Source organism: Hyaena hyaena, unplaced genomic scaffold (assembly GCF_003009895.1).
Source record: "Hyaena hyaena isolate Hyena2069 unplaced genomic scaffold, ASM300989v1 scaffold_124, whole genome shotgun sequence".
Lineage (NCBI taxonomy): Eukaryota > Metazoa > Chordata > Mammalia > Carnivora > Hyaenidae > Hyaena > Hyaena hyaena.
In genome coordinates, this window is record NW_024080755.1 from 2,393,490 (window position 1) to 2,413,230 (window position 19,741).

At 37.1% G+C, this 19,741-nt stretch overlaps 1 protein-coding gene across 3 annotated transcripts in view; it reads right to left on the bottom strand.

The window, feature by feature from the left end:
• The window catches only part of CACUL1 (CDK2 associated cullin domain 1), a 73,414-nt gene that overhangs the window by 20,828 nt on the left and 32,845 nt on the right, over positions 1-19,741 (bottom strand). For all 3 annotated transcript variants that reach the window (XR_005529326.1, XR_005529325.1, XM_039237307.1), the window contains exons 4-6: positions 12,595-12,690; positions 10,039-10,141; positions 3,600-3,689 (exon numbers count right to left, since the gene is read on the bottom strand). Coding sequence is in view for 1 of the 3 variants with exons in the window: in XM_039237307.1 (XP_039093238.1) it covers positions 3,600-3,689; positions 10,039-10,141; positions 12,595-12,690 (289 nt within the window). In the remaining 2 variants the exon portion in view is untranslated. The remainder of the gene's footprint in view (positions 1-3,599; positions 3,690-10,038; positions 10,142-12,594; positions 12,691-19,741) is intronic.

A 19,741-nucleotide genomic window follows, 5' to 3' on the forward strand; every position in this document is an offset into this window, starting at 1 on the left:
CCAACATAACGCTGTATGTCAACTACACTTCAATACCAAAAAAGCCCCAAAAATACACACCACACATATACATACATACATACATACATACATACATACATATATACATACTGGCCTAAGAATATAGAATAGTACAAGTAACAAGTAAGTAGCACAAAAATGAGGGAGAGAGGTCTGCACATGTAGTAAGTGGGCTGAAGATAACCAGTAGGTACTTTTGAAATAAAAACCTATTTTGGCCCAAACTAAATTATAGCAAATTAAATGTATACGGTATTAAAAGAACACAATTAGAATGGATATCAAATTATTAAGAAAAAGATAAAAGATTAAGAGAATATCGAAAAATAAAGGTTCATCTTTCAAAACGGAAAAGGCAAACATTTGCATCAGACATGACAGAGGTGAATCAGTATCCTTATTTATAAAATATATGTATAATCAGTAAGACCAACTAAATAAGTGAAAGGCAGGGCTAATAATTTACAAGACTTATAACTTAAAAGAAAAAAATAAACAGAACAATAGCCTTGTTAATATTCAGAAAAACTCAAGCTAAAATAAACACTCTCCAGGCACCTGGGTGGCTCAGTCAGTTAAGCATCCGACCTCAGCTCAGGTCATGATTTCACGGTTTGTGGGTTCGAGCCCCGCCTCGGGTTCTGTGCTGACAGCTGGCTCAGAGCCTGGAGGCTGTTTCAGATTCTGTGTCTCCCTCTCTCTCTGACCCTGCCCTGCTCACACTGTCTCTCTCTCTCTCAGAAACAAATAAAACATTTAAAAAAATAATGAAATAAACACTGTCTTCCTCTTACTCCGTGAACGCTAAATGTAACTAGCATCCACCTGTATCAAGGGCATGCTAAAACTAGCACTCCTCTTCCCTGCTGGTGGTCTTCATTTAGCACTGTTATCCCTTTTAGGTTCTTTTAATCTTGCCATTTCAAATTTTCCCTTTTGGAAAACATCTTGGATGTAGATATCAAAACCCACACGATGTCCATGCTGTATTTAATCCAGGGAGCTCACTTTAGAAACTGTGATTTGAGTAAAGAATTCTAAATCTGAAACAAACGCAAACAAATATGTTTAATGCTGTGTGAGGCAGGGTCATCGGTAAGTAAAAAATACCCAACAGGAGGATAGTTAAGTTGAACATGACCGAACAACACAACAACAACAACAACAACAACAACCACACAGGTAGCACAGAAACAACACCAGGCCTAATCCACTGCTCACCCACTGTATAAACTCAGGGCAAAAATGTTCTCAGTAGTGTCCTTCCTGCCAGCTCAACTCAAACACAGCTTTAGGGTCCCCTTGCAGTGCCCTGGAGAACCACGGGTCCATCCGTCAGGGGTGGCAGGAGTCAAACTGAGATGCCATTTTATGGAACTCCAGGCAATCATTAACATAAAAGATGAAGAAACCAAAGAAAAGTGTGTATTAAATGAAGAAGGGCAGGATGGGACGGCTGGCATCGTTTCTCAACTGAGCTTCTAAAGATCAGATGGAAACACACCAAAAATTATAATGGTCATAAGAATCTCCAAGGATTAGGGTCCAGGAATTTAGTTTAAAAAACTTTCTTGGGCGATTCAGATGCATTCATTATACAGAGCTTGAGAACCACTGCAATGAAAGAAACTTCTACATTTAAAATTCAACTTTCAAAATATTTTAACTTTAATCTGTCCGGTGACTAAAACTACTTAAACTGGGAACACAATGGGTACTGGCAAGACATGTAAATGTCAAAATATGTTTAATAGTATCTCAGAAAATGCCTAGAGCAGCAAAAGGTTAGTCTGTGATAAAATTCACCTTTTCAAAAGGACAACTCTCAAATACAAAATTCTCCTCACAAGTAGTATGAATCCTATTACAAGAGCTCAAACCTGGATGAAACAGCATTTGGATAAATACATATCTGTAGGCTTTTCTACCTTTAGTGATTAGTTTTATTATGCAATTTTGTTATACATGATAAAAGCCAGAGCTGATAAAGCTGCCTACTTGGGAGGCAGAATTTAAAAATTTGTCATACTGCACTTGGATGCCTTCCACATTTAAAGAAAAAAAATCATTCATAACTTTGCACTGAAAGAAAAATTCATGAGCCATTTTCATCACATTTAATAAAATGAATAAAAAATTCTGAGAAACTAGAAAACATCTGTTTCCTGGACATATGTCATAAAAGTTTTGCTACTTTATATAAGTAATTACTTTATAAGAATAACTTGTTTAAAGTTCTCAAGAATAGAGCAAGGCCTGATCCAAATTTAAGTAACATTACATCTGAATGCTCTAGAAGACATTAATTATCTATAAGGTAGCCTGGGAAAGAAAGTATTTCTGACATCACAGTCTACTACTAGTACCATAGTTTTTAGTTGGTTTCCATTTCAGCAAGCTAAATTCTGACATATCTTTCAAATTAATTAAGCAAACAATCAAGCCATCAATTAATTAAAATAAAATAAACACTAGACCCAAATGGATAGTAATAAAAACAGCTAATATTAGCCATGCTTACTATCAGGTACCCTGTTAAGCTCTTTAGATCATGTTTTATTTCATTTAATCTTTAAATGACAAAAGAACTCCACAAAAAAGTACTGTCAAAAAAGCCATCTCTTATAATATTTTTAGATTCTAGAACAATGTTCTACCTTGAGATCTTTTTTTTTTTTTTTAAGTATTTATTTTTGAGAGAGACAGAGTGAGAGCAGGGGAGGGGCAGAGAGAGAGGGGAAAACAGAATCCAAAGCAGGCTTCAGGCTCTAGGCTGTCAGCACAGAGCCCAACGTGGGTCTCAAACCCATGAACTGCGAGATCATGACTTGAGCCGAAGTCGGACACTTATGCGACTGAGCCACCCAGGTGCCCCTACCTTGAGAACTTTTGCAATCTTTCTTACTATAGGCATTTTGTAATTTGCTGGATAACTGTATGAAAAGTTTGAGGTTCTGGCTTATAAATAGGAAGATAAATACAAAATTATCTTGGGGTTCCTTTATATTCATAATGTTTTTTAAAAATTCTAAGATAGATACATTAAGATAATTTACAAACCATGCCTCTGAATATAGTGACCTCTGATTTTTGGTTCTGTTATTCTGACTCTCTCCTCACGATATACTTATGAAATGACTGTACATTTACCAACACTTCTAGATTCCTTGCAAGTTACAAAACAGGCCTAAGAACATGGAGTTGTGGGTGTGTATGTCTGCGTGTACCTGCAGTGGGGGTCCAAGCAAAGGAGAAACTCCTTAACCAAAAAGCAATTAATACTGGATAGGGGATTCAATTTTATCCAAAATGTCTGCTACAAATTTATTTCTTATACTTCCTAAACAAGTTGGTTTTCAGCAGTGCAGAAAGAATTGCAAGCGAGTTCTGAGTTTACATTTCACAATGATGAATATAGTATCTACTCAATTTTTTTTTTTTTGCTGTAACAAATCCAAATACCATTAAGCCTCAAAAAAAAAAACAAAAAAACCAGACAAACACTGTCCTCTTCGATAAGGCTGGAGCTGCCATAAACAAACAAATAAACAAGTCCAAAAGAAATGATGACTATTTACCTGGTCTGAGAGTGTATAGGCCTTTCACAATATTTGCCATAGTTGAAGGTGTGACCTGAAATGGTGTTGACTGGGCTTCTAAAAGTAAAGCTGAAAGAAGAGAAAACGAGTTATAAAAATGACAGAACACGTGTTGTCAAGGCTTCTCTATTGTTATTTTCCCCAAAGACTAAAGGGCAAACAAGTGCAAGGAAAGAACAGCCCCAGGGGACAAACACTAAAGAATTTTTAAAAATCCAGTGCACGAGAGCTCCATCGAACAAGTAAACATGTGTAGGCCCGCTAAAGCACTAAGGGAGGTTATTCAACTCATGGAGGTTAGTTTTCACGGTACTCCGTAAGTGAGCTGAGAGTACCTCCCACTAAGTTCATGAGTCAGAAGGTTTACAATTGGAAAATAAAATGTTCTCTAACCCCCTTGAATCATTTATTTTTCCCCACATCCTCTTGGATACTTCATTCATAATTTTAGGAACTGCAATCAGACTCAAAAGCCACTTTTCCAAATGCTACAACCACATGCACTTTTTTCTTACTAGAAGTAAAGGCAAGACCCTGCCTGGCTCACCCACGCAACCACAGGACCCCTTTTAGGTTATATTCTCCAGCAAAAATTTTATGAAAACATTTTAAATAAACAGGAATAATTTCTCCAAATAACATCATTAACAGATACCAATGTATTCCATCCTTTCATGGATACAACAGATACCACTGACTCAGAATTTTTTTTTTTAATTTTTAATGTTTTATTTGTTTCTTAGAGAGAGAGAGAGAGCATCGCGTAGGGGAGGGTCAGAAAGAGAGGGAGACACACAGAATCTGAAACAGGCTCCAGGCTCTGTCAGCACAGAGACTGATGCGGGGCTCGAACCCACGAACTGTGAGATCATGACCTGAGCCAAAGTCGGATGCTTAACCGACTGAGCCACCCAGGCGCCGCAGAAGTTAATTTTTAATTTATCTCTCAAAGACCTACAAATTTACTACCCCTGTAAAACTGGGCATAATTTTACTCTAGACCACGATTGTAAAATCAGATAAGCTACGCCTTTTCAAAAACGAAACACCACCTCACTTGGCCAGCAATGATTTTATAGTTTTCAAACACACAATGCAAGTTACATCTGAACTTAGTGATGAAGGTCAGAGGTGCAAGGTTTAGGCGCACGGTTCAACGTGATCCTTCTGCTTCTATCATCGGGAGAGAGCTGATAACTCTGAATGGCACAGATACATTTTAAGGATGACAAAAGAACTACAGAAAATAATGTTTTAGAATGCAATGTGTAAAAATTGCAATTATTTTTTTAATGTTTATATTTGAGAGAGAGGGAGAATGCAAGCCGGGAGGGGCAGGTAGAGACAGAGACAGAGGACCTGAAGCGGGCTCAGCACTGACAGCAGAGAACCCAGTACAGGGCTGGAACACACGAACTGGGAGATCATGATCTGAGCCAAAGTCAGATGTTTAATCGACTGAGCCACCCAGGCAGCCCTAAAAACTGCAATCTAAATTTTGGAGTCTCTTTCGACTCAAGGTTCTCTCTAATTTCAACACGCGCCCCACACGCAGGCTCTATCTCAATTCATTTTCCTACCTTTTGGCCAATCATTTTGGCCTTCGTAAGTCTTGTTCCCACTAAATCTTCATGTTTGGTCACACGTTAATGATGTAATCAAATATATACATTTACAAATGAAGAAATGATACATTCACAAATTAAATTATACATAAAATATATAAAAATTAATTTGGGGTGAATTGAAAAAATTATATAAAATAACAACTACAGAGTTGAGAAGGTGTTAACACTTCACTAAAATCCTCTCCACCTAAATTATTTTTAGGAGAACAGTGTTTAGAAGACTTTTCGTTGATCTCCTCTTTTAAGGAAAAGGAAGCGAATCTGGGGAGGGAGCAGCTTGAGACCGGGAAGAAAATATTTCTTGAGTATTTAACAGGTGCTAGGTACTGTACAGGTTTAATTCTCATAAACTTTACTTACGATTTACTTTCTCACAAGCTTAATTATCATCTTTTTTTTTTAACAGGTAGGGAAACTGAGGCTAAAAACAAAACAATATAAAAAACACTGCAGAATCCATCCTAAGTCACAGAGCTAGCAGGTAGCAGAAGCGGTCTGAGAACCTGTGTTTCACTCTGAATACTGCGCTCTCTCTAATTCACCATGCCACCACTGAAATACAGATCTTACATGTAAAAGATACTAACAAAGTGTTACCCTTAGTTAACAGTTTCCCCCCTAAATTATATAATTAAAAACAAAACAGAATAAGGATCCTCCAACAATCCCACTGATTAAAACCAGAACAGGACCTTAGTGAACTTCTAATGCTCACCTCTTTCTTTACAATCCATGATATTAAAGTCTAGAGAGACTAAGTGCTATCCCGAAAGTCACACAGCTTAAAACAGCTGAACTGGAACCAGAACAAAGCTCCTCCACTCTTTCAATGATTCCTCAGGGCTACAAGCTTACCCAAGGGCTTCTCTCTTTTAATCTGAGAAGTAATTCTTAAGATCAAAACTAAAATTAAAAAAATTCTTTGGGACGCCCAGGTGGCTCAGTTGGTTGAGTGTCTGACGTCGGCTCAGGTTATAAGCTCGTGGTTCACAAGTTCAAGCCCCATGTTGGGCTCTGTGGTGACAGCTCAGAGATTGGAGCCTGCCTCAGATTCTGTGTCTCCTTGTCTCTCTCTGCCCCTCCTCACTCGTACTCTGTTTCTCTCTCTCCAAAATAAATAAAACATTTAAAAAATTTAAAAAAATTCATGACTTTTAAAAAGTTTAAACTATAAGGGTCTGAACTGAAAGGCAAAACCTAAAGATAATAACTGATAAGCAAATTTTTAAATACCTCTATCAAAGTGAACTATAAGTCTTCTACTGCAACTCAACATATTCCATTTTCTCAAGAAACTTTTACCATTTACTGACCCATTTTGTCCCATTTGTTCAGAAAAATCAAAATAAAAATACTGTAGATACCCTGGTTAATGTAGATCACAGCATTTCTGTTTTCAAAGTTTAATGCAAAGTAAAAATTAATTTCAAAGGAAAATCATTTTACTACTAGCCAAAAGTAGAAGTCATTTTATTCTGTAAGCATATATGTATGGGGAGAGGATAGAAAACTATCTTCATCGGGGCACCTGCGTGGCTCAGTTGGTTAAGCGTCTGACTTTGGCTCAGGTCATGATCTCATAGTTCGTGAGTGTGAGCCTGCATCGGGCTCTGTGGTGACAGCTCAGAGCCCAGAGCCTGCTTTGGAGTCTGTCTGTCTCTCTCTCTCTCTCTCTCTCTCTCTCTGGGTTCCTCCCCCACTCACGCTCTGTGTCTCTCTAAAAAATAGACATTAAAAAAATGACAAAAATTTAAAAAAACACAACTACCTTTATTTGCAATGAGAAGTCACATGTCTTCATTCATGAAACAATCGTTAAAATGGGGATTTAAAGGGGCACCTGGGTGGCTCAGTGAGTTAAGCATCCAACTCTTGATTTCAGTTCAGGTCACGATCTCGTGGTTTGTGGGTTTGAATCCTGTGTCTGGCTCCACACTGGCAGAACAGAGCCTGCTTGGGATTCTCTCTCTCCCTCTCTCAACTCCCCCCCCCTCTTTCTCTCTCAAAATGAACTTTATTTATTTATTTTTTTTCAAAATGAACTTTAAAAAAAACAATGCTTTTTAAAAATAATATAAAAATTTTTTTAAATCAGGGCATTCAAATACCAATTATTCATTAGCAGTAAAACATGGCCCCTACATTCTTTCGACAGGCCTCCCCCTGAGAAGTGCCCATGTCCACTCCCCTGGAATCTGGACTCTATAACTGCCTGCTCGACAGAACATAGCAAAAAGTGACACTGTGCCAGTTTCTAGGCCCAGGACTTAAGAAACTGGCAGTTCTCATGTCCTAGATCTTGGGACACTCACTCTTAGAGGACACACAAGAGAGGAAACTAAGGCTACCACAACTTGCCAGTCATACGAGTGAGCCATCTTGAATGTCCCCAAGCCCTAGGCAAGTCACATCAGCCAACCTGAGCACAGCAGAGATAAAGCCCTGACCAAACTGCAGATTTGTGAGCAAAATAAAAGACTTTATAAAAGACTATGTTTTGAGGTATTATGTTATACAGAAATAATAAATCAAACACTTGCATTTTCAAATGTATCTAAAGCCACAAAAAGGAAATTACTGATCAGAATTTAGAAAATTACAGACCCTGAATGTAGTTGTTTGTTTTGTTGGAGGGGATAATTGTCAGAAAATATACAACTAGAGTCAAGAAATCAATTCTTAATAGCTGTGTTTCTCTGATTTAATTAATATTAGCCCTTCTATGCCTCAATTTCTCCATCTGTAAAAAGGAGGTATTGACTGTACTAGAGTATGGAGAATAGGTCCTACTACATAGTAATAAGCATTATGTGTGTGGGGGGGTGTTTATTTTTAAAAAATCTTTTTGATGATCATCCGCATAACATTATTAAACACTTAGTGTCTCTTGTTACAGAGCCCCAACCAATGAGGCCAATGGTCACTGTCCAAATCCCCTACTCTAAGCACAATGCCTGGTAACTGCTCAATAAATATATGAAAACTCAGTTTTATCCAATTTACAAAAGCTTAAGGAACTTTACAGTTTACTTGGAAAAGAAAGGCCTATCTACCACCAAATAGAATTTTGACTGAAAATCAGACTATATAATAAACAAGATGATGATCATTATTTTTTTTTGAAAAACAAAGCACAAATCAAAGGTTAAAAAAATTCATTTTTTTTTCCAGATTTTATGTCTTTATATGGTCTGATCTTGTAAAACATCATGAATTTATGGAAGGCTCACATGGATCAAAGAGAGATTTCTCTCACCAGATATGGACAACTATATTCTCTTTGAAAATTTTCTTTGTTTTTGCCCAATAAAATTGATTTTCAAATTAATGACAAATATAAAAACATATTCACAGAGTAAATAAGCTTTTCTACCAAATGGTAGCATTTCTCCAAAGAATTTTAAAAGGAAAGACTTCAAAATACCCTGTTCTATTTTACAATGAAGGCAAAGACAATGTCAACATCAGAGATAATATTTAAGTGGTTATAAGAGCTGCAATATCTCATGAAATTATGTTTCAAGATATTTATAAATATATGTACAGGTTTTGAAAAAGTCATATTCCCAAGATTTCAGTCTCTATTCTGATGCTAGAATCCATTGGGAACATATTAATGAAGCAAATACTATCTCCATCTAGCATATCATTTGGAAACTCTGCCTTTCTAAAATAAACCAGCCCAATGTTTAACAGTTCCTTCTCTTAATTTAAACTCAAAAATTAGTAGGAGTTTATGGTCAAGCTTAAAATAATTCTTCTGTAAATACTAAAAGCAGGGTGCTGTGATAGAAACTATTTATGACAATTAGGGAAAGCAAAAAATACATACTGCAAATCCAAGTAAGTGCCAAATTCTAAAAAGCGACTTCAATGATATATTGCATAAAATATGAGCTTTTAAAAGATGCTGAGACATTAGGTTGTAGGGAATTCCTAAACGCCACTTAGAGAGGTATACTCTTTTAGGAAAGGTAGGGTAAGATGCCACCTACTGGGAGGGGGAGGGGGGCCCGAGAATAGGGGGAAAGAAAAACTAACTGAACTTGGCACTTTGATCTGCTTACTAACTATACTGCCATTACATTAAATACTTTACAAATCCCAATTCATGGAAGAAAAACTCAGGACCAGAGGCTAAGAAGCTTGCCAAAGATACAGTTATTAAGTGACAGAGTCAGACTAGAGAAGGGATTTTATACCAAAGGGTAAAAATCAGAGAGGATTCTGTGCTTCTGTTTCAAAGATACAGCCTGTGGTCCTTCTAGAATTATCAGTAACAAAGTTAGGGTAAACTTCCCCCATTCTTGGGCAGAGAGGCAGAGGAAGTATCAGGCCAGATATAAACCGGCTAAACTGCTCCCAGCTCTCCAGGGGGCTTCAACTCACATTTTCAATTCCTCTGGGTCTCTCTCTACAGAACTGAACTTCCAACATTTCTTGCTATAGGATGCAGAAGATGTCAATACTGGGCTTTATATGCCAATGCTCTCTAATCAAAAATCAAAAAGATCACTGGGGTGCCTAGGTGGCTCAGTCGGTTAGGAGTATGACTCTTGACTTCAGCTCAGGTCGTGATCTCACAGTTTGTGAGGTCGGTTCATGAGGTTGAGCCCTGCACTGGGCTTCACGCCAATAGCACAGAGCCTGCTTGGAATTCTCTTTCTCCCCTCTGCTGTTCCTCTGCTCGTGCTCTCCCCATCTCTCTCTCAAAATAAATAAACAAACTTTAAAAAAAAAAAAAGATCATTGCTAGTGTTACCTAATCCCTATAAGTTGAAAATACTTACGCATTAGGCTGTAAATGTGCTTTTCTGCAACATGTTCCGTAAACAGCTTTATAAGGTCATCTTTTAGGTCTCTGTTAAGCTTGGTTTCGATGTAAAACTTATTCTGAAAAAGAAAATAAATTATGTTTAGTGTATCAATTAGGGGGAAATGATTTGTCTAATGAACTGAAACATTAAAAAATAAATTATTTTAGGAAACAATTTTTAAGGGCATCAATTAAAACATAAAACCCCAACATCAAAAAACAAAAGACCTGCTACCATTAGATGTATGTCAAGATAAAATGCTATGAACCACACATTTCCAAAAGAAGACAGGAAGATATTCAACATTAAACAGAGATATTAATGGACCACACTGTGTGAGAGACACATAACATGCCCTTTAGAAATACGTCATCATCATGGGGCGCCTGGGTGGCTCAGTCGGTGAAGCGGCCGACTTCGGCTCAGGTCATGATCACACAGTTCGTGGGTTCAAGCCCCATGTCGGACTCTGTGCTGACAGCTAGGTCAGAGCCTGATGCCTGCTTCAGATTCTGTATCTCCCTCTCTCTCTGACCCTCCCCTGCTCATGCTGTTTCTCTCTCTCTCTCTCTCTCCCTCTCTCTCTCAGAAATAAATTAAAAACAAAAATTAAACAAAAAAAAAGAAATACATCATCATCGAAAGGCAACACTAAGGAAAGGTACCCCATTTACCAATGATCTAGGCTGAGCAGGCAGTGGACATGCACTGGGTGATTCCCCAACATATAATCCACTTCAATCATTGGTCTAAGTTATTCGGCCTATGGTATTTCTTAAGAATGGTTTTTGATTAAAAGGCAGACACATGACCCAATACAGAGCAATCAGACTGAGGGAAGACTAGGCTTCCGTGCAAAGTATCTTATAGACACCTTATGACCATGAGAATAAGATGAAGCAGATGCTGTGTGCAGCAAAGAGACAAAAAAGAACCTGAGTCCTTGGAAACTACTGAACCATGGATTCAACCAACCCTAGAGATTGCCCTATTTGCAGAGTTTTATTACAAGGTATTAATACTGTTCCTTATTTAATCACTTTGAATCAGGTGTTCTGTTTTTTGCAGCCAAAAGCATCCTGATAGGAATGACTGGCAAGTCAAACAAGATTGATTTGTTCATATTTAAATATCAACTCCATGTACAGGTGTGGGAAATACAAAGAATGTTAGCAAGTTGCTCACTGATTCTTTTCATTCTTAAACAGAAGATTATAAAAATTATAAAAAGAACACACATTTGGTGACAAAATAAAACCATGCACTAAAAACAAGTCTAGCACAACAGACCCTCCTCTGCATTCCCGAAGGTCCCATTCAACTGTGGAAACTTTTGTATATTCTTTTAAAATGCTGTCTGCATATACATGAATATGCTTTATTTTCCATAATAAAAAGAAAACACTTGCTATGAAGAAATATTACATACTGCTTTCCATGTTGCTTTTTTACTTAATATATCTGGATTTCTCTCTAAATGTATGTACAACATGTCATTACGTTTAACTGCTTACTTTTCTACTATTAAGTATCTCCCACAAGTTATTTAAGTAATAGGTCCCGTGCGGATAATAAAGATTTCTCCCAATGTTCTGTTTTTGTTTTCGCAGTAAGGTGTATTTTATGGAGAATAAATCATTTTGAAGATTAGTATTTCCCATACAGCAATCTTTATGCTACAGAATATAGGATTAACCCAAACATCCCATTTCCTAATCTAAAAAACAAGAGGAATTGGGAAAATGGTTTCTAAGGGCCCCTGTCTCCAACAGGAACACCAACATCAAGACTCTATGGTTGAGGCGCCTGGGTGGCTTAGGTGGTTGAATGTCCTACTTCAGCTCAGGTCATGATCTCACAGTTCACGGGTTCAAGCTCCGCATTGGGCTCTGTGCTGATAGCTCAGAGCCTGGAGCCTGCTGCGGATTTTGTGTCTCCTTCTCTCTTTCTGCCCCTTCCCCACTCACACTCTCTCTCAAAAATAAACATACATTAAAAAAAAAAAATTCTATGGCTTTATATATTTAGGAGAGAGAGGAGGGTACATCAACAAAGTCAACGGACTACAAAATATACTCGTGGCATAATTCTCCAAGTGAAAGAGATCATCATAATGGAAGAAAATTTTATTATTCTACTTTTTTTATGGAATGACTTACTTGGCATTATCATACATCATGTTTTTAGATATACTGCTTAACTCTCTACTTTCCGAGGACAAGAAATCCTTCTTATATATCTTTATTTCCCAAGCATAGTATCTTCCATATGGCAGAAATAAAATAAATGCTAACTGAGCGACTGCTGATTATGTCTCATTGTCTATTCAGCAATATTATTTAAGCACTTTTAAACAGCAAAAGGGTAAACAATCTATGTAAACACAATCAAACATTATTGAGGTAGATTAATTTCCATTTCTAACATAATACATAGTAAAAGAGAAACAGAACATGCTCAATTCTGCATCTCTCTGTACTTAGACCAATAAACTGAGATACTTGGAAAGGGAAAACAGCTGTAACTTACCATATATATGAAAAGAGGCACAATGCTCTGCAATGCTCCCATATACTGTCCAAGAGCTATATTAAATCTTTCAATATAGAGATCTGGAGGGCTGGCCTGTGAGAAAAAACATTAATGTAATCATTCTGGGACACCAAGTATAAAGACCTTCCAACACAAATCTAAAATGCAAATATACTCAGAAGTCCAAGTCAAAATTCATACTGAAACTCACAATAAAGACAAGGAGTTGTATATCCTGAAATATAGTTTAGGCTTCTATCTTTGTTGCAAAATCTGCTATGCAAAACTCAAGTTTGGTTTTGCTGTCTTTAAAACCTGTGTAACTTTACCATGTTAGCTAAAAGGCTTGCTTGGTTAATGAGTAAAAAGTTGCATTCACAAGTTGTATTTATTAAGATAAATGATTTTTAAAATTATTACTAAACTATGTGTATATTTCCAATAGGAACCAGACTATATTTGGACCTAGAGTAAGACAAACAAACAAAAAACTCAAGGAAACGGTACAGGCTTAATATACTATGAGAATGGTTGTTGGCGCCTGGATGGCTCAGCTGGTTAAATGTCCGACTCTTGGTTTCAGCTCAGATCATGATCTCACACTTGGTGAGGTGGAGCCCCCACACTGGGATTCACGCTGACAGTTCAGAGCCTGCTTAGGATTCTCTCTCTGCCCTCTCTCTCAAAATACATACATAAAACTTAAAAAAAAAAAAAGAATGGTTGCTGAATTTTTATAATTACCTTAGGCACAGTAATAGTCTGAGTTCTATACCAAGTTGGTTGTAAACCACTCCTATAGCTAACCAATTAGTTAGAAAGCAGAAACTTAAATGGTTCATACACATCTGCAGCTTTGGAGAACAAAATATAAACATAATACATGCTTGGCTTTTAACACATCGTTACCAAAGTATCAGGTCATAAAGCCATCAAAAGAAACACTTCCAATTTTACTGTGTGTTATGGACTGAATTATGTGTCCCCTTCCCCAAATTCATATGTTGAAGCCTGAACTACTGTGACTATATTTGGAGTAAGGAAGGAATGAGGCTAAACAAGGTCATAAGAGTGGAGCCCTGATCCTTTAGGATAAGTGTCATGAGAAAAGACGCCGCGGGGCTCAGTCTTCCTCCCTCTCTCTTCCTCTCTCTTCCCCTGTACCCTTTCTCCCTCCCCCACCTATCTACCCCCCACCAACACACTCAGAGGAAAGGCTGTGGAAGCACCCAGCAAGCCCATAGCTGTCCACAAGCCAAGAAAAGAGCTCTCGTCAGAAACCAAATCACCTGCTACGTTATTCTTGGACTCCCCAGTCTCGAGAGCAGTGAGAAATAAATTTCTGTTGTTTAAATTGGCCAGTCTGTGGTATTTTGTTACGGCCGCCCAAGCAGACTAAGGCACTGTGTTTTAATGAAAGTACATCCATCTACTATTTCATTTCATTCTCTAAAGCTAAATTAATTAAGTACCATTTTAATATTGAAGAAACCCACAAACGGGTAAGTCATTTATTTGTCTAAAATTAGAGAGCAAGTAGCGGACAGACCCAGGTCTCCGAGTTAAGAATTCATTCCAGGGCTAGAGAGTGAGGGGAAGGGCACGGCACAAACTGCCAGGCAAACAAGTGATTCCAACCCAGGGGAGTCTCGCTATCTGACAACCATACCCTGTCCAGAAGGTCTTGCTTTCAAACAAGATATAAGGAAATGCCACACTGAAAAGATTCCTAAAGGCTAACTATAAGCAATGAAATTATAGAACCATTTCAGCTACACTGTTTTAGAAATGTCCCAATGTTCCAATACAATTTTATAAATAAGATTTAATTTATATTTTTTCAGTTCTACTTAAGAGTATGCGTAGTGAATTGTCCTCACTTCTAATTCATCTTTCATTATTGAATACTTAAAGGTTTAGCACATACTAGGTCCTTTCTTTACATTTATTTTTCTTGGTCTTCCTAATTACCTGCAGATTGAATGTTTTTTCCATTCTATGTATGAGGCAACTAAGGGCTGAGAGTCAGTAAGCCCAAGGACGAAGACTCAAACCTGGTCAGTCTGGGTCCTTCCATCTATTTACCCTCCCTTGTTTGGCACCCTGTAACCTGTAGAACAATTTAGGGCACACCGTCTGCCTCTCTGCTTTCACATCCTGCTCCTCCTCGCACGGGGCCGGGCACAGCACTCGTCAGGCACTACGAACAGTTCCCAAACAGCATCGGTGTGCTGTTCGAGACCTCCCTGACCTCTCTTTGTGAACATCTCTATCATCAGGCCCTATTTAGACTAACTTCCATTCACCCTTCAAGATTTGTGTCACTTTCTCAAAACTGTCTGAGATATAGGCCATGCAACAGGGCACCACCCCTCGTCTTCACTTCTTCCACTAGCTGGTCTTTGCCGCTAAACTTCAAGTCCCTGGAGGGCAGGACCAGTGTCTTGTCTTTATACCTCCGCAGCTGACCACAGAACCTGGAACACGGCACGCATAGATAAATGCATTTTTTGCAAGGACAGTCTTGCTTAAATCTAAACTTCTTTAAATAAATCTAAATCTAATCTAATCTAGCCTGTTTCTATCTAAACTGATTTTTTTATTATCTGACAAGGCTCTATGACATTAGGCGATTCATTTAGCCCTCTGAGTTTCAATTTCCATAAATATAAAATAGGAAGAATATTAACTGGGCTACTTCTAAGATGTGCCAACAAAGAAAATAATATGCGTATGTTTTGAAAAATGTCAAACATCATAAATGAATATGCAACTTGTGAGGGTAAGTAAACTTTCTTAGTTAACCACCTATTTGTCTAATGCATCGAAAAACCTATTAACATTATTAAAGGCATTCTTTGTTAACTAAAGAAACTGGGGGAAATGGTTCTACTTTATAGGCACACTTTTAACTATAACTAATGGATAGAATCATAAGTAATATCTTTTTCTAACCTGCTGCAAAGAGCTCTGGAAATGATATTTCAGCATCCAAAGAAATACATTTTAGAAGTATTATATGAGAAAAAGAAAACCTGAAGAGTTTTTGCATTAAAATGATTTTCCTTTTCATAAAAGGACACTTTATCTATTCAAAAGTTAAAAGTATGAACACTGATCAAAAGGCACACTTAATAGCAGACAGAATAAATAAAATTGAATTCCTCAGTTATTCTTTTCAAGAATTCCCAAAGCCTCAAAGGTTATGAGTATTAAAAAGCACTTTTTGTACTAAATCAAATGTCAGAACATTTACTTAGCTTTTTAGTTCCATATTCCATGCAGCACTTATTCAAAACCTTTTAAATAACAGGACTATAAATTATAACAGTCTTCTAAAATAAATCAAATTTCTTTACTAGGAACTAGAAATAACTGCTATTAAAAAAATAACAAATTGTTCCTCCTTAAAACTTAAGTTCAGTATACCTTGGGCCCCATGGGGAAATTGCTACCTATTTGATTTATATCATTTCAATATGAATGTATTTGGCTTAGACATGAAATGAAATTTTTTACTCCTAAAACAAGCAAGCTTCATTTTCTTCTTAAAAACAAAACAAAAACCAAGAAAATGCAAGGTGCCAGAAAAATAACCTTTACTCCAAACTTGCCCCAACTTGTCATAACAGATCTAGATACCCTGAAATTCGTAACATAGCTGGTAGGAATGTTTCAATTTCTTCTGTTTTTAAATGAGTAATAGATTCATCTGGTTTAAAATTCAAATGCATTCAAAAGGAAGTAAAGAGTTTATCTTTATTCCTTCCTCACTGAACCAACCAACACTTAATTCCTTTATATCCTTCCATAAGAATTTTATACACATACAAGAAGATAAGCATCCCATTTATATCCATTTCCACCCAAATGCTAATATAAAACCAAAACAATCTGTACTTTTCCTTACAATGTTATCTTGGAGACTTATACTAGTGGTTCTCAAGAATTTTGGTCTCAGGAACACTTTACACTCAAAAATTACTGAAGCTTCCAACAAGCTTTTGTTTATTATATGGACTGTATCTATCAATAATTAATATTTATTTATATATTTTACATATATATTTATATATAATTTATATAATATTATAAATTAAACTTTGGTTTTAAAAATATGTATTAATTTATTCCAAAATGACAATAAAGTCATTGCATTTTAACATTTTAATGTTAAAGTATAGTATATAGATTACAAACTAGTTGTATGTAAATAACTATTTTCCCAAAAAAGGTAAGAAAAATGACATTGTTTTACATTTTTGCAAGTCTCTAGCACCTGGCTTAATAGAAGACTGCTAGAAGTCTCACACCTGCCGTTGTATGGAATCAGTCATGGTATGTTGTTTTGGTTGAAGCAAATGAAGAAACTCTAGCCTCACACAGATATGTAGGCAGAAATGGAAGGCATTTTTAATATCCTTTTCAGGTAACTGTGGATATTTTTCTTCGAAACTTGACATGTGGTAGTTTCTTAAAGGTTAGTTGCAACAGGAAATCTCAAACTATCCATGAATTCTTGTACTCTATTACGTTAAACTCACTGGTCTATCTTCTACTTTGAATGGATCTTTTTACCACATACATTTTATAGCATCATAAATTGGTCACTTGTAAAATACCAACTGAGTTATGCAGAACTTCCACACGTTGACATGTTTCAGTTTACATGAAAAAGAAAAAATTACATTTGTTACTATCACCACCTATCTCATCAGAAGAGTCTTTTTAAGTCCTGGAAAGCTATCAAGGTCATGGTGGTAGATGCGGGTTTTCCAAAATTCTAATTTTCACTTCAAAGCTCAAATTTTATCATTGCCAACAAATACTGTCTGTAGCTTTCCTTGATGTGACACACTTGATTTCTGAGAAAATGTTGACTACCAAAGTCTAAATAACCATAGCCTGTCAGTCATTCTTTCAAATAAAAATAGTGTCAATAGGAAAACAAAACCAAGCTAGCTTAGCTCAAAATGTATACAGCCACACACAAGTGCTTTTTCTGAAAACAATCACTGTACTTTGTTTGGTATGTACCTTCCCATTTCTTCACACAGAAATTTTTTTATTTTTATTTTTATTTTTTAGGAATCTCTACACCCAACATAGTGTAGCTCACAATCCCAAGATCAAGAGTCACATGTTCTTCCAACTGAGCCAGCCAGGTACCCGGCATAGAATATTTAAAAAAAAATTTTTTAACGTTTACTTTTGAGAGAGAAAGAGAGAGAGAGAGAGCACAAGCACAGAAGGGACAGAGAGAGAGGCACAGAATCTGAAGCAGGCTTCAGCTGTCAGCTCGAAGCCACAAATCACAAGGTCATGACCTCAGTTGAAGTCAGACAATTAACGGACTGAGCCACGCAGGCGCCCCTAAAAAAATTTTTAAGTTAAAAAAAGAACTAGATGATAGTCTTATGGATTGTGATACGGAAACCAAAATAACTTTGGCAGCACTTAGTTTTGAAGACCCAACCTGCTAAATATCACTAACATTATATATATATTTACTTATTAAGTATATTCCTCAGAGCAAGGAGGGAAGGGTTGGATTTGACATACCATACCAAGTCTTCATAGAATGGAAGGAAAACAAAAGTTTACTATCTTTAATTTTGAAAGCTAGATAAATTAGTTTGGTCAGTTATTCTAAGTAGATGTATATTAATTTTATAATAACATGATTTATTTGAAGAATTTTACCAGCCAATAGACTTAAAAATACTTATGATCGAGGTCAGTACTGCGTACAGAACTTTCTGCGATGATAGAAAAGTCCTAGCCATATAGGGCTACTGAGCACTTGAAATGTATTTAATGAAACTACAGAACTGAGTTTTTATTCCATTTTCATTTGAATAGTTGCACATGCCTAGTGGCTACCAAAATGGACACCACAAATGTAAGATACAAACAAGTTCCACAATTTCGCATTTATATCCCTCCCCTTCTACCTCTGTCCCCACCCCCATCCCACTGAAATGACACATGAAAAAAATTTTAGAAGATGTGCTCTGGGGAGCCTAGGTGGTGCAGTCAGTTAGGCATCCAACTCCTGATTTCAGCATAGGTCATGATCTCACAGTGTGTGAGCTCCAGCCCCACATTGGGCTCTGCGCTAAGTGCGGAGCCTGCTTGGGATTTTCTCTCTTTTCCTCCCCTCTCTCAAAGTAAATAAAAAGCAAACTTAAAAAAAAAAAAGAATATGTGTTTTTATGTTCACAAAAATGGTCTTTGTCTTCAAATAAAGAAATGACTTTTGCATGTTAAAATGAAATAGGGAAGAAGAAAGGATGGGAGAAAAGAGTCTAAAAAAAATAAGGCCAGTAGCATGCATCTTTACGGAAGTAATACACATTTACTGAAATTTTAAAAGATTAGGAATGCAAGGCGCCTGGGTGGCTCAGTCGGTTGAGCATCCGACTTTGGCTCAGGTCATGATCTCACGGTTCATGGGTTCAAGCCCTGAGTCGGGCTCTGTGCTAACAGCCAGCTCAGAGCCTGGAGCCTGTTTCGGATTCTGTGTCTCACAGAATTCTGTGTCTGTGTTTCACAGTCTGTGTCTCCCTCTCTCTCTGACCCTCCCCTGCTCACACTGTCTTCTCTCTCTCTGTCTGTTGGAAATAAATAAAACATTAAAAAAAAAAAAAGATTAGAAAAGCAATTCTAGAAAAACCACCACTACCAACACTGGCAGAACTACCATTAACATTTTTTTAAATGTTTTTTATTTATTTTTGAAGGAGAGAGAAAGAGACAGAGGGCGAGTGGGGGAGGGCAGAGGGAGAGAGAGACACAGAATCTGAAGCAGGCTCCAGGCTCTGAGCTGTCAGCACAGAGCCTGACATGGGGCTCAAACTCATGGACCATGAGATCATGACCTGAGCTGAAGTCGGACACCCAACTGACTGAGCCACCAAGGCGCCCCTACCATTAACATTTTCATCTGTTCTTGTATGTGTGTGCATGTTTTAACAAATATGGAACTCTATTATTTTGTAATCTGCTTTGATCACTCAGCTATATATCAACATCTCCCAGGTCAAATATATTTCTACAACATAATGACCATCTGGACACACCACTGCCTATGTCCCCTGTCCCTCTTCCTGAGATACTTAAACTACGCTTTCCTGTTAATATA